Source organism: Lissotriton vulgaris, chromosome 3_1 (assembly GCF_964263255.1).
Source record: "Lissotriton vulgaris chromosome 3_1, aLisVul1.2, whole genome shotgun sequence".
Classification (NCBI taxonomy): Eukaryota; Metazoa; Chordata; class Amphibia; order Caudata; family Salamandridae; genus Lissotriton; species Lissotriton vulgaris.
This window is the reverse complement of record NC_141689.1, coordinates 1,089,075,589-1,089,102,860: the sequence shown is the minus strand read 5'-3', so window position 1 is coordinate 1,089,102,860 and position 27,272 is coordinate 1,089,075,589. Positions and strand designations below refer to the sequence as shown.

At 42.2% G+C, this 27,272-nt stretch overlaps 1 protein-coding gene across 19 annotated transcripts in view; it reads right to left on the bottom strand.

The window, feature by feature from the left end:
• LOC147727467 (ankyrin repeat domain-containing protein 17-like) overlaps window positions 1-27,272 on the bottom strand; it is a 1,323,072-nt gene that overhangs the window by 809,723 nt on the left and 486,077 nt on the right. For 12 of the 19 annotated variants that reach the window (XM_086961534.1, XM_086961542.1, XM_086961537.1 and 9 more), the window contains exons 13-15: window positions 20,597-20,740; window positions 6,016-6,118; window positions 3,285-4,028 (exon numbers count right to left, since the gene is read on the bottom strand). In XM_086961534.1, the coding sequence (XP_086817660.1) occupies window positions 3,285-4,028; window positions 6,016-6,118; window positions 20,597-20,740 (991 nt within the window). The remainder of the gene's footprint in view (window positions 1-3,284; window positions 4,029-6,015; window positions 6,119-20,596; window positions 20,741-27,272) is intronic. The other 7 variants (XM_086961548.1, XM_086961549.1, XM_086961551.1 and 4 more) reach the window with 1 other exon arrangement.

Below are 27,272 nucleotides of genomic sequence, written 5' to 3'. Positions count from 1 at the left end.
GTGCACGCGGATCCTGGTATTCAATGCGTTCCTGGTCCTCTTCAGCGCTGATGGGGATTAGCCTCAACAACAATTTTGGTGTGGTTTTGATGGATTGGCACTGCATCATGATATGAGCTAGGTGTCGATCTCTACACCTAGAATCTTCTTGCAGTGAACAGTGAATGATAATGTGCAATCAGAGTCTCTTATATAGAGAAAGGCACAGATTACAGACTGGGTGCAAGTCAATCCAGGGGTATTTGAGGGATACTGAGGGCACTTTTTAAAAGACATACCACCCATTGTAGCTCCCATTTTCCAGAGTGTATGGAAAAGTATGCAGACTGAGCCCTGACAGTCAGGGAAACCAGCGTCAAAGTGCCCTGTTCTTGTGCGGATCATTTCAGTTAGGCATCAGCAGTGAAAAGCTACTCTCGGCAACAAGGGTTGAAAAGCTTAGAATAGGGGTCCTAAGTACGAATACAGAATATGTTGCATCCAGGATCCCCTTTGGTACAAGGCCGAACTAGACGGCAGAGAAAAACAATCTAACAGTGGAGTCATTACCCATGCGCATACCCTAATAAGGGAACAGTTTTATAGGAGACCTAGTGCCTCGAAAAGATTTCTTCTAACAAAAACGTGCAACGTCCAAGCACAACACTAGATGGCAGTAGTATGCCAACCATGTGTAAATACAGCCACACAAGCTACAAACAAAGGAATCAAGTGGGGAACACCAAATGATGGTTTCAGCATTAAAGTAAAGAGCACTTGACGAAGACTACCTTATAATGTATTAAGGAATACACAGATTAATTACATTTTCGGTGATAGTGTGTCTATATTAGTCTCTATACCTGACACAGGTTGGTACAGAAATTGAGAAAAACTATGTAATTTTGAATAAAATCATTACAACACACCAAGAGGAACTAAAGTAAAGGAAGTTAGAAAAAATCAGGACGGATGAACGAGACTATGCCAATTGCAGGGCCTTTACATTCGCAAAGCGATTTGATGATGTCCCGACTGGGAAAGATGAAATAAGGATGAATGAAGGGAAAGAGCAGGACATTCGATAATTGATCAATACACTCCTTGAAATGGAAGTGGTTCATGTTAGATTAAAAATTACTCACAAAAAATAATCGAAAAATGTAATGTAAAACGAAGAACCAGAATTGTTGATTTTAATAAGTGAAAAGTATGGATTACAAAAAATAATAATGTAATTTTTAGGCCCTGATGATGTCCCTATAAGGGATGAAACCCATTGATCGGGTCTGTTTTAAGTGAGATGGGATTGGAAACTTAATAAAAATAACTTTATGGAAAGACACCATCTGGAAATTAGTTGAAGAACGAAATATGAAAAGTATTTGAAAGCAATTCGAATTTGAAAGTTCAATGTGAACAAGGAAATTAGGTTGCCCCCTGATATTGTGACAACATTTATCAAGGATTGAGTTTTGTAGGCAGTCAGAACTGTAGGAGTGGGCATAAGAGAGCTATAAGTATGGGATATTTGACCAGTGCCGTCCAGAAACACCACTGCTGGCTGTCTTTTGGAAATCACCTTATAATGTACAGGAAATGCATCGAGTAACTTGGATACAAAACTCAAGGAAAAGTGGCAAATAAGAGGGAAGTTTGTATGTGTGGATCAATAGATTCCAATAATCTCAATACACAAGAATCAGGACCCTGACAAGAAAGTACTAAGACCAATGTGAGTGGCTCAGGTACAAAATGACAACCCTCTAGTAAGAGATAAGGCGACGGTCCCCTAAACCGACATTGCTTTCTCTTTAAATTATTCAGAGAGATGTCGAATTAGTGGTAGGAGGACAACAAACTCGAACAAATTAGGAATGAGTTTTTCAGTACAAATAAACATCTGTAAAAAATGTGAACCGCTTGTTGTGAACGTGATGGCTGGGTAGAGAAACCTACCAAAAAAAAAATGTTTTATCACAACAGTTGTGAAAAACACTTCACAATTCTACAAACTCTGCAGCATGGCAACATTGTTTTAATGCAATTTATGATGGGTAGATTATTCTCTTATTCATCATGTGCATTAAAAATACATTTTGCAACAATAAGTTTTAACCAGCAGTAAGTATTCCCTACCTTTTGACATTTTATTTTAGCCTAAATAGGAATCTATATATATCTATCTATATCTATATCTATATATATATAGGACAGGACTAAACGATTTAAAATTTATTGCTACACACTGGGGCAACCTTCCACTAAATAACGGCAATGGATGGCACTGTATTATTTTTAAATACTCTATTGAAAGCCAAGTCCAAATGTCTGACTGAGGACACAGCGGTACAGGTCACATCCTGCTTCACCAACTGGTACAATGTACCTGCCGATTCTGTGCGGTAAAATGTAGCCTAAATCTCAAACGTTAGTTTTGGGTTGTCTGAATCTAAACATTTTACATAAGCAGTGAACATGTATAGTCTACCTCACTAATATGTGCTGATTAAAGTTAAATTACTGATTTGTCATGCAATTCAAAGTAGACTACTAATGTATAGATTAGGAAACCCTATTTACTAGGGTTTTGAATATTAATAAAAAATACAGAAATACTTCTAGCAAATTCTATCACCAAAAGGAAAAATAACTACATTTGGATACAACAGTTACGTATACACTTTAACCTGCAGGTAACATTTTAAACAAAAGCTAATTTTTTTTAAACATTTCAGTTTTTCCTGCGTTCTTCATTGAATTAGCCCTGTCACAAAGGGGAAAGGTTGCTGGTCCACTAGCCCTGGATCTTACTTACCAATCGACATGAAGTCAAACTTTGAGACATTTTAGATAAAAACAATAAAACATGGTGTTTCTATTTACTATGAACACACATGCACATCTAAAATAACAATTGTTGCTACAATCTCATGGGTAGCTGTCACACTGGGCAATGCTAGTCCAAGTTCCTTTTTCATTTGCTCTGGCTAAGACGCTAACACAGATAACAAGCAAATCTGAAATACAAACTGAAATAATAGCTCTCAAAAGTGGCTAGTACCAATAGACAAACTAAGCACTTGACATACAGTCAGCAAACTTAAAATAGGAAATAGCTCCCAAATATAATACAATACCCATCCTATATCTATACCAATGTAACTAATGGATATTCATGACTGTAAATACTGGCAAGTTAAACGAGATTAAGTTAATGGCAAAATGCTCTTACGGTATTCCCTCCTAAACTATATCACGTTATGTTCATCTCATACACATTATCTGTCCAAACAGAAACCCACCTGCCATGATGTCATCCAGCGTATCAGTGAGGGTCTGAGCAGGACTGGCTACCATTAACCCTTCTTGTGTTTCTTCCAGAATTCCTTGCCCCAGCCCTGCCAGTTGCACTTGGCCAAGGACTGGCTGTCCAACTATAACACCTTGGAGTTCTGTGAGGCTCGTGATGGATCCTGGGGGTAAAGCACCAGCAGCCAGAGGCAAAGCTTGCGGCATTGCCAGAGGTTGGATTGGTGTGAACCCCAATTGTGCAGCAGTCTGCTCTGGGTCCTCTTTGAGCAAAACGGGGTCCACTTGTTGTAAATGTGCATAGTCTGCCTCAGTTAGATGTTCACCCACCACAGGAGTTAGAAGTCCAAGATGCTGACAAGACTGCTGTTGCTGAAGTTGAATTCTTTGAGCTTTTACCTCCAGGTATTGTTTTTTTAACTGCTGCTGTGTTTTTAGCTGCAGCTCACGCTCAACTTTCTGCAGTTCTTCCAGAATCTTTTGCTTTTTCTGGATTTGCTCCTCTCTGGTTTTGTTCAGCTCCTCAATTTTCTCCTTTGTAAGTTGGTCAGCATGTGCCAGTTCCAAGGACTGCAACTGAGCGTTCTTTTCTATGGCTTCTTTAATCCTCTGCTCCAGCTCTGTCAGTTTTCCCTGTGCCTCTTCCACAATGCTCTCCGGAGACTGGTTGCTGATGTACCCTTGTACATCCTGGGGGGCTGCTGGCACGTGGTTGCTGGACTTCTGTTTAGAAGCAGCTGTGTGAAAAAGAAACCCCCTCAGAACCAATGGCACGGAATTACACAGAACTACTGCTGGGGAGAGTTAAAGGTCAACAAAAGTGTGGCACCCATGAAAGAATGATAGTGAGTACCCTGGGACAAACCAGCTCTTCAGCGTTTACTTTGGTGGGACAAAAACGTTGAGTCCAATACAACAGGGCTCAAGAATATGATCTGCACACTTCAGGTGACTTGTTGGGGAAAACTAAGGGTAAAAGGAACTAAAGTTCTATCAATGGATCAGTTAGCCAAATTTGCATTTCCAAATAAGTATAGGGTATTTGTTTTGACCAATGCAAGAATACAAGCTTCACTGCAAAAAGTGGATGAACAAATGCAGCAGCAGACAAACATTGTTTTGGAAATGGGAATCAAGTGTTATTCTGAGCCCTGTGTAAGTACTTGTCAGTTTTGCAACACATATTCAACATTGTGTTTTAGACTCAATCAATTAAACTGAGGGGCACAAGAAAGGAGTGTTAGTTATCTTCACACTGGCATGCAAGAAGTGGGTTTCTGAACATTAAAGGAAATAACACTTGAGAGGAAAACCAAACCAAAAAACACCACACAGTTAGAACAACAATTACAAAAGGTAGATACCCAATTTTCATCAGTCATAAATCTAAGTAACAAGCCTTTAAATTTTCGAAAGGAAAGAATTTCCATATGCTAATTACTTATGGAGCAGGAAACATTATTAGGCTTGGGCAACAATGACCACTTGATTATGCAAGATAGGACCCTCGGGGTAAGCACACTTCTTACTGTAAGTGAAAATTCAGACATTAAGGTCAAAGGAAGTCAGATGCCCTTTTCATTGTCTATCAATTGCCATCCAAGCCAGCAATTACATGGTAGCCTAACTGAGCAAATGGAAGAAAGGGTCCAGACAAAGGCAACAACCTAATGATGGTGAAAGGTCACTGGGGCAGGGTACTTTTTTAGTAGATGTTTTACTGAGGACTATATTCAACCTTGACTCTCCCACCATGTTACAAAGCAGTACAAATGATAGGCATGGAAAAATACTGTGCAAGGCAAACATAAGTGCATAGTAGACAAAACACATACATTCAAACTAATGGAATTTAATGAAATGATTTGAAAGCTAGTTCTTTAACTTCTGTTAAAAAAGAGAGGTGAATTAGCAAAACAATGAGTACATCTAATTCAAACAGGTTAAGTTAAATCTGACACTTCAAATGCTAAAATGTTTTAAAGTGCTTCAATGAAGAAGTTATGATTCAGGCTCATCTGAAGTGGCCATGCAATATCAGGACAGCTAAAGAAACAAGCTAAACAGTAGCCTGTGTTGTAACCATCAAGCAGTGTGGACCCCCAAGAGTTCGCTGACACAGGATTGCCAATGGGCTAAATGAAACCTGGATGTCACCACAAACTTTAGCCAGTATTATCAACATTAGCTTTTTCGTTTACGCAGAAAAAGCATCTTTCAGAATATAGTGCTATGTTTTTATGCAGCTGTGTTAAAAAGTAGAGGAATGGAAGTAAGAAACTTTGCTTAGCTTATAGTGAAATCCCTACTGAACGCACACATTGCTATTTTTGTAGCTCAAAAGCAACGATGTTGAAAATTCCATACGCTTTAAAACTACTAGCCCTTCATGTGCAATCTATTGTTTAAAGGGTTACCTAGATTATTGGGGGAAATATACTCCTGAAAAGTTAATCAGGTGTGGAATAACTTCAAACAAACCACATAACTAACATTTTGAATGTTTAACTGGCAACACACTGAGGAATCAGATGTACTTCTGAAGGCAGATTTCAATATGAAAATAATATTGCTTAAGTTTTATAGGTACTTTTCCATGCCTTCAATTAAGTTCGTTATTGCAAGAGCCATATGTAATACCACTCATAATGGTTGACAGTCTTTAAACAACCTAAGCCCTTCTAACAACATTAAAACAAAACTGCAGAGCAAGCTACCACTGACCTTTGTTTCTGACCGGAAGTGTTGTAGAGACATTGGCAGGGGGTTTGTCAGGCTCCTGGGGAGGGACGACCATGGGCAGGGCTTGCACAGGTACACGAGGAGCCTAAAACATTGGACAACGCAATTGCTAACATTTCTTCACTTTCACTATACTAGAAATTGAACTTAAAATGTTATTCACATATTTAAACAATGAGTTCAGCTGTAACAGAACCATCAGGGTTCTAAAACCAGACTCTGCCTAGCTGTCGATTTAAAGGGAAGTGCAAGCATAATGTCCTCTTGCATTCGCCCAGAGCCTCGAACACTTAGGCAGAATTTGGGCCAATGTAAAAAGGGCATTGCATTATTAAGGAAATGGATGCTAGCCCAAAAAACCAGCATTTTTTTTCTTACACATTTAATATTGTGCATTAACAAACAGGATGACTACTCAGGCCAGAAAACAAACATTAACTTTTAAGTATGCAGTTTTGCAACTTCCAGAAAGAACAAATTTAAAACTGGAATGCAAAAACCCTATACAAGGATGGAAGATGCAAGTACAAGGATAGACGATGAAAGAATACATTAGATTAGACTATGCAAGGGAATCTCAAATTGGCCTTGGGGATTTCAACCATTTCCTCAATAAGCAGCTTGAACTTGTGTGTTTTTGCTTGAAAAACACTGAGTTTCAGAAAGTTCCCTACTACATAACCATCAAGACATTCAAAGGAAAACCCTGAATCCTGGAGAACCCTTCACAGGACAAACTGCAGCTCATTAGAACACACTTTAATTGAAAATGTAGACAACATGTAGAGGTCTGCTTTTCAATTCATTACAATGAGTTCTATGATTCACACTATGTTCATGATGTTGGGAATCATGTTGCAGCTATTGGTGATTAAAAGCCAGATAGGTGCAGCATTCCCTCAACATGACAAGCAAGACAAAAACAGACAGGCTAGGGTTTGATTAAATGTTTGAATAGGGATATCCTTTAAAGTATGGGGGGCCCATGGCCTGCACAGTCTACCTGCTAACAAGTGGACAAGTAGGAAATATGTTTAATGTATTCGTCTTAAACTATATAATCAATGATTTTGTATTTACTGTATGAATGTTACTGTTTTGTTGACATGCACTGGAGGCCATATTCAAAACTTCTTTTTGCAACGCATTCAATTCCAAAACCTTCATTGTGGTGTTCACAAATCCGTTTTTTTTTTTAATATCCATGAACAAGGTTTTTCTTTTGGGTCATCCCTGTATGGCACTAAAAGTGGTTTTAAGTGCTACCTTGTGTCAGCCATGTCAGAAACTTCAACAGCTACTAAACCACAAAAGGCATACCAGCAAAGGGTGAAGAATTTGGAAACTAGCAATATGGTTCACTTTAGTGTATTTAATTTTGAAATACTCAATTCATGCTCTAAACTGAACAGGAGATGTGTAACATTTTAAATTAACTATAGTTTGGATTGTTAAAATGCTAATGATATCACTGGCATTTAAAAACAGAGTAAGTCAAACAATACTATGGTAGACAGAAAAGAGCTCTACCATCTCTTTTACTCTTACAAGGATAGTTTAATGCAATGTTAGAATTGATACTTTTCTATTCCAAGCATGATATCTCCAACAACTTTGAACAGAGTATTGCAATGAAAGGCTTGTTTGGCTAGCAGATACCAGACAAAGAATGGAATAATGGAATGTGTGTGGTGGAGTGGAAAGTCAGTGAACATGACCATTAAGACAACCATTATCAATCTCAGCCTCAGCAAGGGCGATACAGAAATGAGTCTGTGGAGCAAAAATAAAAAATAATTAAATGTAACCTAAACACAGAAGCAATAAGCAAACACAATGAATGGGCATCATAAATGCAGGGACACATCACTGTACACGTACCCCTAGCAAATCCATGCTTTGTGATTTAAAGATTTTATTTATGCTATATACTACATCTGCATTTCTACAGCTAGATAAACAGCAGATATCAAATGAGGAGTGGATATGGTTTAAGTTACTTACCCTGTAAGCATACGTTCTTGGCATGTAGACCAGTAGATTCACATGCTTTGCATACTCTTGCATCTAGTGTTGGGTCCGGATGCTTGCAAGTTGTGTTTCTTCAAAGAAGTCTTTCCCAGTCAAGAAGTAAAGTGACTCCTCTTTTCGGTGATAGTGCGCATAGGCATCGACTCCATTGTTAGGTGGTTTTCCCGCAAGACAGTGAGAATGGAGTGAGTGGGTGTAGTACAGAGATGTCCATGCCTATGTAATGTAAATAATGAAAACTGCAACTGCAGGTGCCCGGGGAGGTGGGAGGGTCTATGTTAATCTACATATCTAAATGCCAAAAACAAATGCTTACTGGTTAAGTAACAATCCGTTCGAGGCATGTGTGCTGTAGATATCCATGCCTTCCATAGACTATATACCAGTATTCTCCCAAAGCGGTGGCTAACCAATAGATGTTGTAGTGGTTTGAAAAAGTGTCTTTAGCACTGCTTGCCCCACATTGGCTTGTTGGCATGCTAACACATCCACACAATAGTGTTTGGTAAATGTGTGTGGTGTGGGCCATGTTGCTCCTTTACAAATGTCAGCTATAAGGATGTTACCTAAGAGGGCCATAGACGCTCTTATTTTACGAGTGGAATGTCCTCTAGGAGGTATAAATAAAGCTCTTTTAGCTTTAGCATAGCAAGTTTGAATGCATTTAACAATCTATCTTGAAATACCAGTTTTAGAAAAAGGATTGCCATTGTAAGGTGTAGCAGATGCAACAAACAGTTGTTTTGTTTTACGAAAATCTTTTCAATATAGTACAATAACGCTCTTCTGACATCAAATGTGTCTAGAGCTCTTTCTGCTACCGAATCAGATCTGAAAAGCAGAAACCACCTTGGGAAGGAATTTTGGGTTGGTGCGAATAGCTACTCTATCTTTATGAAGCTGAAAGAAGGGTTCATCTAAGGCTAATGCGTGTAGCTCACCAACTCTCCTCAATTAAGTGATAGCAATGAGGAAGTCAACATCCATGAGATAAACTGTAACAGAGAGTTGTGTAATAGCTCAAAAGGTTGGCCCATGAGTCTTGTAAGCACAATGTTCAGATTCAAAACTGGTGCAGGAGGTACCCCGGGTGGTATTGCTCTTTAAAGGACCTCCATAAATGCTTGAATTACAGGAACCTTGAACAAAGATAGTCGCAAGATATAATCGAATGGAAGTTTAGGCTATACCAGCACACTGTAGATGCAAAAGGTAACAAAATATATTGAATAGAGGGGGAGATGGTCTTCCATGGGGCTGAAAAAAAATGAGCCTTTCAAATTGGGATTTTAAACCAATAGATCAGGTCCGCAAAATTAGGTGGGGGAAGATAATGCTGGAAGCCTTTTTACCCAAGTTATACTTGGAGGGTGAAGAAGATATTTAACTGTCTTGATAATCATACCGATACCAGTGTGGTAATAAGAGGTTTTTGGTAACCTGGTGAAGCAGATTGGAGAAAATCTAACCGGGAGAGGAAGGGTAGGTGACATTAAGGGGGGGGGGGGGAGGTTCGACGTAGACTGCGCTAAAACCCAGAAGGCTCTTATGCGTGCATTAAAACGAACCCAGGGATGTAGAAACTATTCAGGTACGAAGGAAACCCTATAACTTGGTATAAAATCAAGCGAAAGAAGTGCTACGGGATCAGGCATGGCAGGATCTAAATCCGGTTAGTGTCCTAACAGTTAAAAGTTTTGGAAATTGTAAATGGTTCTTTTTTTCTAAATCACCACTCCGAGAACAAATTGTGTCATCTCCGCTGATAGATGGGTTAGTCATTTTGAGCAGATTTATAGAGATGTGGACCTACAGAAAAATGTTCCTCCATGGAAACCCTGTTTAGAGACGCGTCCGTTATGTTTTTGGGTAGATGAAGTTCAGAAAGCGAACATTGCAACTTCACAACGAAAAGCTCTGAGGCATGATGGGGTCCCTGAGGATTTTTATAAGGCTGATGCAGGGAGATGGGCAAAGATCCTAGTTAGGGTCTTTAATGCAGCAATAACGGGCGACTCACCACCATCATGGTCCACAACAGTTATTTTACCTATTTTCAACAAGAATTGGCATAGCCAATAGGTCTCGCCTTTGGGGCAATATAAGTGTTTAGACAGAGCTATTGGCTTTAACGTTTTTAATATATGTGTTGTAGAGCATTGTGAACGTTGTGCTGCAGTTTGAAAATGTATTATAAGTTATAATAAAAAAATGTTTATAACTATTTGTCACCTTATATCCAACCGAAAAAACATACAACTGAAGTATTGTACTAAAAACCAATATTAATACAAAAAATGCTTTCTAGTTTATTTGTTTATGCAATGCTGTCAATTTTTCCTTGCTTGTGGTAATTAATATTTGTTATAGTTTTTATTGTTCGGTGTGGGATATAAACAATGGGGTGGTGGATGTTGTGAAATAGTATTTTAATTAGATAGTTCAAAGGTGCGGTCAATTTTGAAGTGTGTACTGTGCAATGGGGAGAAAGGAACCATGCACCACAGCTGTGCTCTGTAAAGACATGTTAAAGATAGCACGTACCACAGCTGCGCAGAGGCATTATTTAGCAGCCGGTGCCAACAAGCACGCACAAAAAGCAATTGCTAATAATAAAGTGCCATGTGCGCACCGGCAGACACAGGCTCAAATTAAGCTCCCAGCAGGGGCCTGCTTTACGCCCCTGGATCGAGGGAGCCCCAAGAGCCTGGACTACTACACACACACACTCAAAGGAGCTGTAATACAAGGGACGCCTGGTACGCAGCGGCTGATCTGTAGGCCTACTGTAGAATGAAATGTGCCGCTTTCTAAACTGTCCCCGTGTCCAGGCCTCCCACAGAAAACTAACAATATTCCCAAAAAACAAAACATCTTTTAAAGCTCTGTGTCTTGTATTTTGTATAGTATGCACCTTGTGGGATGTTTGGATGGTTTTGGCATATCAATATAATCGGTGTAGCTGAAAAATAAAAGAACAGTGGCAGCGTGGGCCTGTTAAGGGTCTTAATGCTCCTGCAGATTAAGACAGCCTAAACACTTACGTCTGGTGCACCAATCTCTGGGAGGAGACAGTGGGAGGGAGAGAGGAGAAGAGTAAAGGGGGCGGGTGAGGAGCCAGTGAAGGGAGATATATTGCAGAGATAAGAAACAATACACAGACTGTTTACTGTACAGCCATCTGTTGGAAGTGTGGGAGTGGTGGTGGGTCTGCCTCCTGTTACAGTGGAGGTACTAGTGTGCTTCCTGTCTGAGCAGCACAGGGTAAAAATGTTGCTGCTGATTTAAAAACGAACAAATGGCGTAATAAAGGGGAATAATGTCAATGTCAAAGTTGCTAGGAATGATACAAATTAATATCATACCATCACAGCAGCTTGTGGCAGAAGAGTTTATCCCTTGGCCGGGGTGGAGGGGACGCGCCTTGTAAGAAAAGCTGCGAGGTCCAGTGAGTTCACAAATGCTAACATTGGAAACCTGGTCATCTGTGTCAAATTTGTTTATTAAACCGAAAACGAGAGAACCAAGTGAGTTGATGGAGGGGGCTCGTGCAGTGGGGTGAAGGAAACACGCACCACAGCTGTGCACTGGGGTGAAAGAAGGCACACATCACATATCTGCACTGTGCAGTGTTGTGAAAGGAAGCACGCACCACTACTGTGCAGTGGGGTGAAAGGAAGCACTTGCCACAGCTGTGTACTGTGCAATGGGGGGGAAAGGATGCAAGCACCACAGCTGTGCACTGTGCAGAGATGTCAAAGGTAGCCCGCACCACAGCTGTGCAGAGGTGTGAAAGGAAGCGCGCACCACAGTGCTGAAAAAAAGTGACTGTTAAAAGGTGCAGTCAATTTTTAAGCTGTGTACTGTTCAATGGGGGAAAGGAAGCACGCACAACAGATGTACACTGTGCAGAGATGTGAAAGGTAGCATGCACCACAGCTAAAGAGGCATTATTTAGCAGCTGGTGCCAGCAAGCACACACAAAAAGCAAGTGCTAATAATTAAGTGCCCATGTGCGCACCGGCAGACACCGGCTCAAATTAAGCCCCCAGCAAGGGCCTGCGTTACGACCCTTGATCGAGCAAGCACCAAAAGAAATGTGGGGAAAGGAAACACGCACCACCGCTGTGCACTATGCAGAGATGTCGAAGGTAGCACGCACCACAGCTGCACAGAGGTGTGAAAGGAAGTGAACACTACGGTGATGAAAAAACTCTGATGTTAAAAGGTGCGGTCAATTTTTAAGATGGTAAAGAAAAAGAGGCGACTATTGAGGCCAACTAAAGAGAACAGCAAATGTCTTGACATTAACATACTAATACAAAGATAACGGTGCAGTAAGAGAGTGCTGACATAGATGAAAGGAGAGTTCTGGAAAAAGAAGCGCGCACTCTTGTGGCGGTGGGGTCTGTCCCTTGGCCGGGGTGAAGGGGACGCGCCTTGTTAGTATATTATTGTCATGAATGCGAGTGCTGGAAAAGAAGTGCGCACTCTCTGGCGGTGGGGTCTGTCCCTTGGATGGGGTGGATGGGACGCGTCTTGTAAGGAAAGCTGCACGGTCTTGAAATTAAACATGTTCCACAACAGATGGCACGCTGCGTGCCGCAGCTCGCTCCCGGCAGCAAACGGCTGTGGGAGTTAACATTTTCAGAAAAGGTGGGACATGCACCCGCCTTTGGCCAATTATGTGCTTTCATTTTTGAAAGCCACACACAAAGGCCAATAGCATGTGTGGAAAATCGAACACCACATGCACGAGTTTGCAGAAAGTCTGAAGTGATTCCAAGAGCAGAGCATGCGCGCTGCGCTAGACTCGACCTAAAAAGGGCACTAGGGATGACCCTGCTTGTTACGAACAAAAGTTACTTACCTGTAAACTGTGGTCCTCCAGTATTGGGGTCTTTCAAAGATTCACATGCTTGAATATTCCCCGTCGAAGTGGGAGTCCCACGGTAAATAACACAGCAATGTTAAGTCAAACACATATTAGGGCTTAGAAACCTATACATGGCAATTGCATATGAAAAAGTGGACCTGGCCTTTTAATATCTATTGCATAGTTTTTATCATTTTACTCTTGGTGTGTGTAAATGTGCTTTTATGGTCAAAACTGGCTAAATGAAATTTTACAGGAGTAAGTAAAAAGTAGAGATATATAGTGGATCAATATTGTTGTTACAATATACAACACATCTATTCCATTTTGCTGCATAACATGCTCTGGTGGTAGGCTTTCTTGCTTCTTTAATAGTCATACACTCTGGTAGCAAGTTTAATAATTCCGAACTCTATGACTTCAGGAGCCAAATCGCTAGAATGAGCTCCTTGGGGTTTGGTGTCTGACTTCTCCATGGTTCTGAGTAAGAAGGCTGGAACTGAGATGCAGCTTTTGATGTGGGACTACTGATAGGTCCAAAAGTGTGGTGAACCACCGTCACTAGAATCAATTAGAGGGATGTTTGCCTGAGCCTCCGAACCAGAAATGAAATAAGACGGAGAGGCGGAAAAGCGTAGGCAAATATCCCAGACCAATTCATCCATTGGTCAGGGCTAGTGGTAGTCATGGCTAAGAATAGAGGAGATCTAGAAAGGAAACTGAATCGCACAGAAGCCAGGCTGATTGAGAGATACCGCACTACCACCAATGGGTTGAACGACCGTGATGAACTGTGGGCATTAATTTAACGTGCGGGGTTACTCTTTAGTTCTTAATAGGCTGCCCAGCTGGAAGTGACAATGGAGAAGCCCTGCGAGTTGTAGGTGTTGTGATTCACTGAGGTTGCTTGTTAACCATGATTAATATACTCTTGCCCCCTGTGAGAGGAGTTTTGTACCATGCTTGTCCGTTGCTGTTCATTAATACATTACAGACCCTGTATAACGGGATTGTTGTAAATAGAGGTGGGTATATGCAGTGCTATACCCACAGACCTTTTTCCTCTTGTGACAGTATGATTTTGAAAGATTGTGAATCTAGATGTGTATATGCAGTGCCAAAAACTTTTTGCATTGGTGTGGTGATTGGATAACTTTTTTTCGTTTTCTTCGATTTTCTCTCCTTTATTTTTGTGAAATCTTTTCTTATATTACATATATATATTTTTACTGTCCTTCCTTTGTTCAGTACGTGCCTTACTGTTTTTACGTATATCTAGGTATGCAGGTACTTCGATTAGATCTGTCTGGAGCAGCCCCTTTAGTGAATAGGCAGTATGGCCCATATGGTCATAGTTTTGCTCTTCTCCTCATTTGTTTTAATTGTCCCTCCTTTTCACCCCCTACGTACAATGTGTTGTAGGTTTGATATTGTTTGGCGTTGGGTAGATGTCCCGGGGGTGGATTGGAAGAGACGTGGTGGAGAGGAAGTCCCTCCTTTATGTTGATTAGTGCTGTGGAAGTTCCAGTCGGAATGAAGCCCCTTTTTGGGAGTCCTTCTTTTATGTTATTTGCAGAAGACGCTCTGCGCGTGATGTCATTGTGCTTTTATTGGAGCGTCGAAACAAGGCTTCCCTCCTCGACAACGCAGATGTAAGCTGCTGCGAGTGATGAGAGACGGAGTTAGAGTCTCCCTGATTAACGCTTTAGGTAACCTTAATCCTTTTCTTTTTGACGATCCTGGTGCTAGCATAGGATAATCGTTTCCCTTTGAAATGTACAGGGAATTGTACTTCGGGCTACCGGGACTAATAGGATTCCTCCCTTGTTGTTTTTGTTCCTTCCCTCTTGTATTGTTTGTATTAGGAGAGAGAAAGCTGTGATAAAGTTCCCTTGGATAAACAGAAAAACTGAGAAAACAATTGGACATCTCAGTGGGCGCCTTTAGTCTAGTCTAGATCTAATTGTGGGAATCGCAATTCTTGAAAGTATGGAAGGAGAACTTGGGGATAAAGTTCCCACTCGTGTATTTGTAGCCGCCTCCTGCTGAGGTAGGCAATTTAATGGTTCACTCCTGTGAGGTGTTCTGCCAGAAGATGAATTTTGTGATAGATTGCCCGATGCCAAATGGTCGGAGAGAGGCATGACAGTTGCAGAGTGTCTCTCTCTCCCCGTTTTTGTACATAGTGCATTGCTGTTGTATTGTTTGTGCTGACTAGGACAACGTTCCCTATGAGGTGCGACTGAAAAGTCTCAAGTGATAGATACACAGCTAGAAGCTCTAGAAAGCTGATGTGAAGACTCTTGTACGTGTCGCCCTATAGACCTTGAATTGTCAAATTGTGGCAATGGGCACCCCAACCTGTGAGAGATGAGTCTGCTGTTTGCACGATCTGTAAAACAGGGTCGATGAAGGGCCGCCCTTTTGTGTGTTTCACCACTGCGATGGGTGAGGCGGTCTACCAACGCTAGATCTGTTAATTGACACGGAGGCCGATCTCACTGATGTGCTAAGCATTCTTGCAGAGGACGCATGAGGCACTATTTAAATGCATGGTGCCATTATTCCTGACAGTTGCATGAAAGTCCTGACTGTTAAGTATAGATTGGTCTGAAACTGTAGTAGCAAAATTTGAATATTACAAATTCGGGCTGCATTGGGAGAGGCTAGAGCTGTGCAAGCATTTAGAGTCGCTCCCAGATAGGACTGCATTTGTGAAGGCTGAAGATGAGATTTCTGCGCATTGACTGTGAAAACCATTTGGTGGAGTAGGAATAATGTAGTCTGAAGTGTGTTGTAAACACTTTTGGTGTGTGCTGGCTTTGATGAGCCAGTCGTCTAGGTACGGGAAGACATGAATCGGTTGTCTTCTCAGATGTGATGCCACAGCTGCTAGACATTTTGTGAACATTCTAGGAGCAGTAGTTATTCCGAATGGGAGTACTCTGAACTGATCGTTTTTTGCTGCTAACACAAATCTTAGATATTTGCGATGTGCTGGGTGAACCGGAATGTGAAAGTATGCATATTTTAAGTCCAGTGTGGACATAAAATCACTATGGCTGTAGAAGTGGAAGCACATGTTGAAGCGTTCTGACAGTATGTACAGATTTAACGTTTATACGTCTAAAATTGGTTTTAAGGAGGCATCCTTTTTGGAGATTAGAAAGTACAGAGAATAAACTCCAGAACCTTAATACAGTATCGGAACTGGCTATATAGCTCCATTTGCTAAAAGAGCTTGTAAATCTTGTATGAGGAGCTGCAGGTGCTCTGGCGAGAGTTTGAGAGTGCGAGGTTGTGAGAAAGTGCCCTCTTTCTGCATGGTAGCCTCCACATTTTGCTGAATTGCTGATGTGCTTTGAATGAGTGTGCCCTGGGCTCCTGCCAATCAGGTGCCCAGGGCCTATGTTCTTTCCCTATACCTGCATTAAAAACAAAACCCAATTGGCATCTCTGGCCACAGGTCAGCCCCTGGTAAAAGGTACCACAGGTATCCAGGGCACTGTGACCAGCGAAGACCTCTAAGGGCTGCAGCACATTAGTATGCTACCTTTAGAGGCCCTGTACCATTACACTCACACCCTGCCTTTGCAGGCTGCGTGTTTTGGTGCAGAACAAAGTGAAGAGTCGACATGGCACACATCCCTGTGTGCCATGCCTACAACCCACTGCCCTGGCATTGATCAGTCACCACTCTAGCTGGGTGCACTATGCCAGTGGCGAGGGTACAGGTGCATGAGTCCTGTACCCCTACAGTGTCTAAGTCCATTCTTAGACATTGTAAGTGCAGTGCTGCCATTAAGCGTATTTGGTGCTGGGAGTTTCATTACGAACTCCACAGCACCATAATGGCTACACTGAAAACTGAGAAGTTTGGTATCAAATTTCTAAGCACATTAAACCCACACTGATGCCAGTGTGGGATTTAATGAAAAATGCACACAGAAGGCATCTTAGAGATGCTCCCTGAAAAACGACCTACCACTAGTGTCCAGGCTGAGTGGCTGCTTTTAGCTGCCACCACCAGACATCTTTCGGGACCCGTGGGTCCAGAGCCTGCTGCTCTCGGGGGCCTGAAACAATGCACATCTTGGGACGAGGTGCCAAGTCTTCTCTCCCAGGATGGGCAGGGTCCTCAAAGGAGAAGCTTCAAAGGCTTGCCACCTTTGTGAGCTTCCCCAGGCTACTTGCTGATTTCAGCAACTGGTCCCCACTGGTTCTGACCCCCACTTTGGGCGGGAGAACCGGCTGGAAAAACAAGTGAGGTGGGAGAGGGGAGGTGAAGCACAATTCTCAGTCCGGAGGGACTCAGCCAACCAGGGAAAGGCTTATGCCCCCCTCCAACTGGAGGGTGGCATAATAGGGGGGTACCCACCCCACAGAAGAGACCCATTGGTCCCAACCTTTTACCTACCTGTAACTCCCCTAAATCTAGTTTTTCGAGGCACCCCTTAACCTTGCTTCTTCAGACAAGAACCTGCAAGACAAAAAGAAGGACGGAACAGCCGTGCCGAAGCTAACATGAGAACGACGCCCACTGACTTGGCCACAGCCCTACCCGGCCAGTCCCCACCTCGAACTTGCTCCAACGAAATCCCGGTGTGTCCTGCAGCCAGCAACCTGCCTGCCCTCAATCCCAAAAACTCTGTCTCCCATAAACACCGAATTTGTTCAAACACTAGACTCCAGCTCCGCAAGGATCCGGGAGTTTGCACCACTCTGCACCAGACGCCCAAGGCCTGAGTTCGAGTGGTGCAGGCAAGTCACTGTTAATTGGGGGAAGGGGAGATATACGTTGGGGGAAGGGGAGATATACGTTGGTTGCTCTTAACCCCTACCTGTGAAATGGTTTCCTCAGTACCCTCCTCTGTAGAAGCCTCTGGAGGAAGAGGGTTGCATGTTGGACTTGTATAAGGAAGCGTTAGGGTCTGAGGATGTAGTTTTGGACCCTCACCTATAAAATGAGCAGCAAAATGAGCCTCTGCTTGATGGAGACTGAAGTGCTCCCATGGATTTTACCCTTACTTTTAGTGGCACCGAGGACAGAATTGAAACGGAGTCCATTCCTCGGCAGATGGCTGAACCAACTCGGCTAGGCCTGAAGATCGCCCATGATGTTTTCGACCTAAGATGGAAACTTAACCGATAGAATCTATACACAGAGAGGAATATGCGTACGATAACAGTACAGTTGAGGGTACAGTGGATTGGCCACCAAGGGGAACCCGAAGGACGGTTTCGACCAGAGCGCAGCCATACACGCCCGAACTCGATGGCAGAAAGCAAACAATCTAACAATGATGTCAATGCCCATGCGCACTATCACTGAAAGGAGGAGTCACCTTACCTCGTGGCTGGATAAGACTTTGACAAAGAAAAACAACTTGCAAACATCCAGAACCAACTCTAGATATCAGGAGTATGCAAAGCATGAATATCTAAAGCACACATGCCTCGAACATATAGTTTCTTTCCTTATACTATCAATTAAATCATATCAGTTAGAAGTTACTTTAGTACCCTCTGCATAATAGTTCCTAGTGGACACCTCCATCTGGAGGGCTGAGTAATACACACTAGTGTCGGGCTAACCAGTGCAGTAGGTCTCTCGAAATATGTTCTTTGAAATTTTAGACTTAGCTGAGTGATGCAGCGATCACAAAACTTTTGCCTCTTCTAGACTGTCAACTTAGAAGGTAGGACATCTAGTACAGTCCCATTGTGTAGACAGTAAATAACAAAAGCCGTTTTAAAACAGATTTTTAATACTTTCTTTCCCAGGGTTTTCAGCCTTTGCTCGTGAAAATAATCACTTCAATAGAGTGAGAGGTCTAAGAGCCAAATCTGATATTACTCTCATTTGGCTAAATGTGGATAGCAATATTCTGTGTACTGGCGTTCATTAAACAGTCGGTCACGGGGCTTAACTGTCCTTCTGAACTACAACCAAACAGGAAAAAGCTAAAAATTAAACCATCCACAAGAATGTGGAAAATTTCAACTTTGACCCTACCACAGTTCATAACCCTCTATAAACTGCTGCAGAGATTATGTCTTGTTATAGGTGCAATGCATTGTTTTTGTTATGTAGGAAGTGTCACCTTGTATGAAGTGGCTTTTAACCTTTAATCCCAGAAGTGCTTGGCTATCAGGCAGTTCAGCACTTTGCTGATGGGGTTACTGCAGCCAATCAGTGTTTCCTCTTCAAGCAATGATTTTATCCCATGAATGCCTTTTTTTGTTACACAAACCCTATCCTTATTCAAAGTTTACCTTGTTTCCGTGATCTAGTGGCATGACCCTGAAGGTAATCATAAGAAAATAGAATCCATCTATTCAGGGGTATGGAGCATGTTTATGAGAGAATAATTATGTCATCATTGGAGGCATCACTAGATTGACCAACATTATTTCACTTGTTAAAAGATAGGAAATTGGGAAAACAACAAAAACTGCATAATTCATTAGTAAACTTTTGGAGCAGTTTTCTTTAACTGAACCAATGAATACAGGTAGTAGAACGTAATTGCAATGCAGGCACTGGTTAGACTATTATACACTACTCACAGTAGCAGAATGACTAACAGTTGTTCAATTACTGGGTCACCCTGAAATTCTGAATATATATTAAAAATGCATTATAGTAGACAGAGCTTTTATACTGGAGCTAGAACACTATGAATCTTTAGAGAACGTAAAACCAATCATGTTTTCGCCAGACAGATGGATTGTGCCAAGGGCCCATGTTTGTGCCTGTAGTTCAGTAATATTGTAGAGAATTCTTTATAGACAGGTTTTTTAGTATTTCTTTATAATTTGCACCTCTCTGTGACTCATTTGTTGTTACAGACGAACAGGGCTGGAAAACATGCCAATTTGTAACACTGTGCAAGTTAATTGAGAATCAGATGCCAACACTGCGTGCCGTTGAATCTTGCCTTGGGATCCGATTCTCCATGAAGCTGCACAATGTTAAAAATATGGCAATTCCCTTAAAATGCAGGTGCATGGCATATGAACCTTCAACTGGCATACTATGGCTAATTTATCACCTGCCAGGTTAACACGGTCACAAAGCAGTACTCTGTTCAGCAAAATCCCCACTGCCAGACAGCCAGCCAGGCACAGCTGAGTTTTCAGCAAAATTCCATTTAATAAGAATTTATGTGCATTAGTAGACTCTATGACCATATGCACAGGATACAGCATGAGAGTAGAACAATTTGCTTTCAAGAGGAATACTGGAAATATAGAAAAGAGGTGAGTTGACTGTATGCATGAACAGCACTTTCTCTACAGAAAGGTGAATTATTCACACATAAATCGATTAGTGTCAAATATATTGATAGTACAATGAATAAATGGTTGCTCCAGCATATTGTAGGTTTGAATTATTGATTAATCTCAGAATTACAGTGGCAATGGGGTAGGTGTTGAGTGAAATGTCCCCTACATTTTGGACTAAGTGAAACTTACATTTAGTAAAAACAAAATACATACAAGTAAAAATAATGAATTCCATACTTACAATAAAGGCCAGGGAATTCTTCAGCTAAAGCATCAAGTACATTATCCGCTGCAAGCAGGTGATCTCAAATTGTAGTCTATTGATACAACTACAGACGTTCAGGGCTATACTACCTAGTTACATACCCGATTTAGATCATGGGACGGTGGGGTCAGCTGAGCGACATCAGGTGGAGAAGCAGAGAGCAAATTGTTAGGGTAATCCAACAGATAGCACACTACACTGGTATGTCCTCCCTTTGCAGCTTCTATCAACATGGTTGAGCCATCCTATTAAAAACAAAAATCTTACATTATAATTCACAAAAGCATACTGCAAATTGATTTTCAATTAAGCTCTCTATAAACATAGAAGAAAATAGAACTTTGGAGAAAAAAAAAACACCAAGAAGAGGTTACTTATCTGCATTTGTTCTAGATTTCCATGCATAACACAATTTCGCCATCTAGTGATTTGTCTATGAAAACCATCTTGGATTAAAAAAAAATTTGGTGTATCAACAAGAATCATATGAATGAGTCATTTGGCTAAACAAACTCACAATGCCACAAGTCACTTTTGGATTGCATTTTTCCTGACCGTGTAATTGAAGGATTGATTAAAATAAAAGTGAAAAATAATGTTACAACTATACAGTGAGGGCTGGAGGATTTCAGCTAAAACTAGATTACTATAGTTGCAAACACCATACATAAATGTTTTCCTATTACAGCATAATCTAGTTACGGACTTGCATGATGTTTGTGGAAAGCAAAATAACTGTTCACACCTTATAGAAGTATGCATTACGGCCAAGCATTAGCAAAAAATATTATTTGAACTGTCTGCCCGCTTTGGGCCCCCTTGCCTGGATCATGTACCAGTACAGTTTGTGCATCAGAATTAGGCTACAGCTACACAGAAGTTGGGCAATGGATACTGTCTAAGAAAGCTAGGAAAGCCCTTTCCAGCTCGCTGATTGAGCACTATGCCTCAAAAATGTTTGGTTTTGTCATCTGAGGAGCAACAACTTTATACAGAGTATGATACAACACGCTATGGCATAACCTTGCTAAACGTCTATGGAGAGAGGGTAAAAAACAGTTGCCAAAGACTTTCTTGTAGGCTTTCTCTGGTCACTAGTGCACAAATTGGATTACATATCTTATTTTGAATCTACAGAATACGGTTAACTCAATTGTCTGATTAAAGTGGAATATGGATGTCCCCTCAAGGAAAACTCTGGATGAGTATACAAAACTACACTGGCCCTGCATATGTCTGATGTACCTTAAGCTCCTGAATATCAATGGAAGTGCAAACTGAAGTAACAGCAAAAAAAACTGACTAACAATCTTTAGGGGATGTTTCAGTGAAAATGAATGCATCAGCTCAAATGGAAGTTGCATTAAACACGTTAGTAGTGTATTCAGGTGACAGATGAGGCGTGGAGCAGTGGCTATACACCCAGAAAAAAGGATGCATGATCAGCGGGCAGAACAGCGAAGGAATATGCAATGAAACATACCCCTGCGTTGGGGGGCACTAGAAAGCCCAAAGCAAGATGGACGCACAGTAGTGCTGCTCTGCTGGTCAGGGCTGTAATTCGTTATTTATCCTACAACACCACTGCCATCTAAGTGAAAAGGGATGGAAAACGAACAATAACACCCCGTAGTGTAAGATGGCAGCAAAGAAAACACCACTGGAGTGCTCTGTGGTGCGATTTCTGCCAGTGAAGAGGCATGGACAAAATGGCGGCTTGGGCAAGCCGTTAGTGCACCGGAGCTACCAGAGACCTAGCGGAGCAAGAAACTCCTGCCGAGACTGCTGTTGGGCCCCACAAGTGGGAAAAAAGTGGTGAGAATAGTTAATCGAACCCCCGACTGTCCAAGGTGAGAGGGAGAAAGCGGGTCTGCTGCGCGCCCGATTGCGGAGATTAAAGAGGCTGACTGTACTGTGGCTGAGTGAGGCGGCCAACGCAGAGCGCTGGACCGACTGCTGTGTCAACACAAGTGATCTGAAGTACAGCTATGTGCGTATTGGCAAGTGGTTCTCTGTTGTATCTTATGTCTTCCTGCTGATCAGCTAGAATGCATGTGATGTGGAATGTTGGATGAATGAAATGTTAGAGGTTTGTGAATGTCAGTTGGGTGAGGGCTGAGCAGCAGGAAAGCTGCTCCTTGTGGGGTTTTCTTGTTATGTTCTTATCTTATCAACATCTTAACTCAATAAAGCAACTTACTTAATCTACATTCATTTGGCGATTATTGAGAAGAAGAATCAACATGTGCAACTTTTAAAGAAAAAGTGAAATTGTGATGAGAGGTAAAAGTTAAAGGAAGTGAAACTGGACAGAAACAGAAAATTGAGAAAAAGAATAATTTCGAGGTAAATGACTTAACTGTTAACATATGAATGTATGAAACGTTGTCTGGCACAAAAAGGAAGAACCCCATCAGTGACCCTGCCATCGGTCGCCCTAATACCCAGGTGTGCCAGAACAGCGTTAATTAAGAGCTTCATATCAGCTGAATTGTAGTTAGTTTGAAGTTCAGGGGCAAAGATAAGTCGAGCCTCGGTGGAGAGTGAAGGACTAGTAACTGCCGCTCTCTTTATTTATGATCAGGGGCAAAAAAAATCGGGCCTCAGAGAGAAGTGCAAGCTTATGGAGAGTGTAGGATTAATAACTGCCTCTCAAAAATCGGGTCTTAGAGAGAAGTGCGTGCATATTACCTGCCATTGTTTGGTCAGATGTTCAGGAGCAAAGATCGAGCCTTGATTAGATGACCCAGGGGCGAAAGACTTACCGGCGTTTGCAAGGGTTTAACTACAGCCGATCTGTAATTGGCTTGTGGTTCGGGGCTGAATATCGAGCCTCGGTGGAATGTGCAAAGGGCTGATACGTCCCACATAGGATTGGACACAAGTGGGAATTGCGCTTTTGTGAAACCTATGCTGCTCATGAGATGTACTGGAAGTGAGCAATGAAGTAAAACGACGCTGTGGTAACATTTTAAGTTTTGAGTGAAGGTTGAGGAAACTATGCAGGGGAAAATTAACTGGGAAGATTTACATTAAAAAAATGTAAGTACATTTTATTGTTATGACCGTGAGCATAAGCAAGGAGAAGTAACGGTTACCGTTTCAGTTTCAAAATCTACACGAGACAGGTTTTCCTTCACAGCGAGCATCTGCATCATCTTCTGTGACGACTTTTCACCTCGCAAAATGATTTGGCCCATGTGCGTGCCGTGAACCACCAGACTCTTCGTTGTTGTGCGTGCCTCCATTTTGTTAGTGGCAAAACAAGGCATACATCGAAGGGGAAAGATATTGCCAGGGGTGTTATCAAAAGGTTGTTTTCGAGAACCAGGTATTGTCATCAGTTCATTTTTGCATAGGTTGACAACTGAATTTTGGGAAGTTAAGCAAGGAAAAAAAAATAGAATGGCAAGGTGGACGGAAGAAAAAAGTATGGAAGAGTTATATATGTCTAAGATATGAATCTGGTTTCGGATCCCAGCAGTTACAAGAATTGCTCTACTGTCTCAAGAATAGAAGCGGGTCGGCGTACACAGAGCAAGGTGTGGAAAAACAAAGGTTGCAGTAACAAGACAATGCTCCCAGTAATAGTGGCGGCTGTGAGAGACCATGTTTGGGGCAATGTCCAGGGACAGGAAAGCGAAGGAAGCATGAAGACGTGGTGGAAGAGCAAACGTCGGCAACATTTGTCCCAGAACTAGAGCACAACAGAGTGTAGCATCCTTAAGTGTTGTTTTTTGAGTGGAGTCAAGTTGTTAGTCCACTCGTTTGTATTATGTATGAGGTGACTGCAGTATAGTCTCTCAATATTGTTGTTGTTTGGTAGCAGGTGCATAAGTCACCAAGAGCTGTCCCAGGTGTTGTGTGTGAGTGGAGCCGGGTTGTAAGGCCACTCATTGGTTTGGGTGTGTATGAGATGACTGAAGTATAGTCTCTCAGTTTTGGTGTAGTTTGGTAGCAGGTGCAGTGTCCCTCCCCTTTATGGTTGCATTGGGAGTGTAAAAAAAAAAAGAAAACCACAGAAAGACTCGGGTACAGACCCGAGGGGGGAACAAGAGGCAATAGGGCTCTAGAAGGTGGCCAGCCTCCAGTCAAAGTCTTATATCACAAATGGAGACCACTTCTAGAATGTGACCAAGTTAACAGGAGGTGCCAAGTGGGGCATCTCACAAAAAGTGATGGACTGGCATCACACACCACCAGGTGTCAAGCTTCTTTGTCTGAGGAGTGCACGTTGTTTCCTGACATATGGTGTTCTGGTTTGTGCCTGTGTGTCTTGCTTGTTGTACTGGTCTGGCCAACTGGTATGATTGAGGGCATATGGGCTTGTTGATGTTCGATGTAGAATAGATGCATATTTCAGGAAGCAATGTGAGGCGCTGCTCAGATTGTAGTGTGCGAGATGAGATGTTATATTACGTTTCAGCATGTATCAGTATGGGAAGTGACTGGATGTATCTTTTTGTGTCAGTTTGATGAACGTGTCACTGGTTGTGATGCGAGGTATGAGGAAGTATCGTATATTGCATATTTTTTTAATTTGTGCAGTGTTTAAAATTTATTGAATGCATTGACCATATGTACTAGCCGTATTGTCTTTAATTTACTGACCATATGTACTAGACATGTTGTCAATGATTTATTTGATTCATTTAAATTCCCCAACGAAGCGAGATATGTTGTATCTTATGTCTTCCTGCTGCTCAGCTAGAACGCATGTGATGTGGAATGTTGGATGAATGGAATGTTAGAGGTTTGTGAATGTCAGTTGGGTGACGGCTGAGCAGCAGGACAGCTGCTTCTGATGGGGTTTTCTTGTTATGTTCTTATCTTAACACCTTAACTTAATAAAGCAACTTACTTAATCTACATGGAAGTACCAGCTCCTTTTTGATTACATCATACTCCCTGGTAGTAGCAAGGAGCAGATTGCGTTCAAAACAAGTGGAAAAAAGCAGGCTGGCACGTCGTAAAAATATAGAGGCAGTCTCGGGTTGGCGCATCTAGGAAGCACGGCAATAACCTGAGGCGTGTCTGCTGCACAACCCACTGTGGAGACGGTAGTAGCCGATCGTGCAAGCTGAAGGCTGCGTGGTACACTGTGGTAACTAGTGGAAAGAGTGCTGCACCTGAATTGAATTAAGACCTTGGGGCTAAAATCTGCAAATACAGGTACGTAAAAAAAGCACCATGGGTGAGACGGATATACAACAGTCCAGACTTACATTTGAATCCAAAAGGGTTACTAAATCTCAGACGTAGGCAACATCGGATCCCGAACAAGAACTGGAGACAGGGGGCATTGGTACATTAGAAAGTACACTTCTGGCGATCCAACAAAGCCTAAGGTCAATCGACAGCCTCAATGTTCGAATGGGCAGTATGGCTGCAAAACTTGACAAGCATGGATCACGAATAACTGAAGCAGAGCAACGCATCTCCATGACGGGAGATCAGGTGAGGATGGTCAGTGCATCTTGCTCACAAAGGGAAAAGCTATTAGCAGTGATAAAGGCCAAGAACGTCGACCTTGAAGCTAGGTCACGGGGTAATAATTTACACATTAATGAAGTGCCTGAATCTACCAACACAGGCAAAATGGAGCTATACATCGAGGCCAAGCGGAGGAACATGATAGGAACGGAACATTTTTCATAATTGCTTATTGTAGAGCGTTCACATAGATCGCTGGCACCTAAGCCAGTGCTAGGAGCTCCGCCAAGACCCATTATCGCCAGACTGTTTAATTATTGCAACCGTGATATCGTGCTAAGACAGCCAGGGAAAAAAGGCACCACGACATACAAAGGAATAGAGGTTGCTTTATTTCCGGACTTTACGGCAGCTGTACAACAGGCAAGTTGGGAATTTCAGCCAGTGAAAAAGAAAATGCAAGCTCAGGAAATGCAATATGCCATGTTGTATCCAGCGTGTAGGAGTGTAGTGTCTGCTTCCTATGGTTACCCTCACTTTTTGCTGTGATTCTCTGGTTTTTAGACTTTAGTGTGGGTGTGGACCTGCTAATCAGGCCCACAGCCCAGCTCTAAATTGATACCATGTACTTTAGGTGCATACCAGATTGGTTACTGGGTCACCCTTGTGAGCCCCTGTATAGTGTACCCAGGGCATAGGTGCACCCTAGGCCTACCAGGGGCTGCAGCATGTATTGTGCCACCCCTGGTTTGCCTTCCAAACTGACACCACAGGTCTGTTCACACAGCTTAGGTAAGGTAATAGATACCTATATCTATAAACATATATAGACACATATACACCTATAAGCCACTCCTAAGGCAGACCTCGACAATCCTGGAGGTAGAGTGCTTGGTTTTATGTGAGAGGGTGCCCTAGCATGAGCTGATCCCCTCTGCAGCTTTCGGAACCATCTCCTTATAGCTGTTCTATGATATAGCCATACCATATACTCTCAAGTGCATTATAATCCTTGCGGTTAATGCTAACTTTGGTTTGGCTTTATAAAAACATGTTGTGTCAGGTGTCAAACACTTTGGAATACTACGGCCCCCACCCCTCCAGAGGGGCTAGCATTCCACCCTTCTAGAGGGAGAAGAGATGTAGTTACTGGTTTATCCTGTTAAAGTTAAACAGAGCCTCAGCATCACAAAATGGATGCTGCTGCTCTCCTGATGCTAGACGAACTCCAGCAGGGGAGGCCTGGGCAATAGGTTTCCTGTCCAGAGAGGTGCTGGAACCCCCCCAGACAGGCTCTTAGTTTATTGGGGCAGGGAGGGCTGCATTCAGTGAATGCTTTCCAGA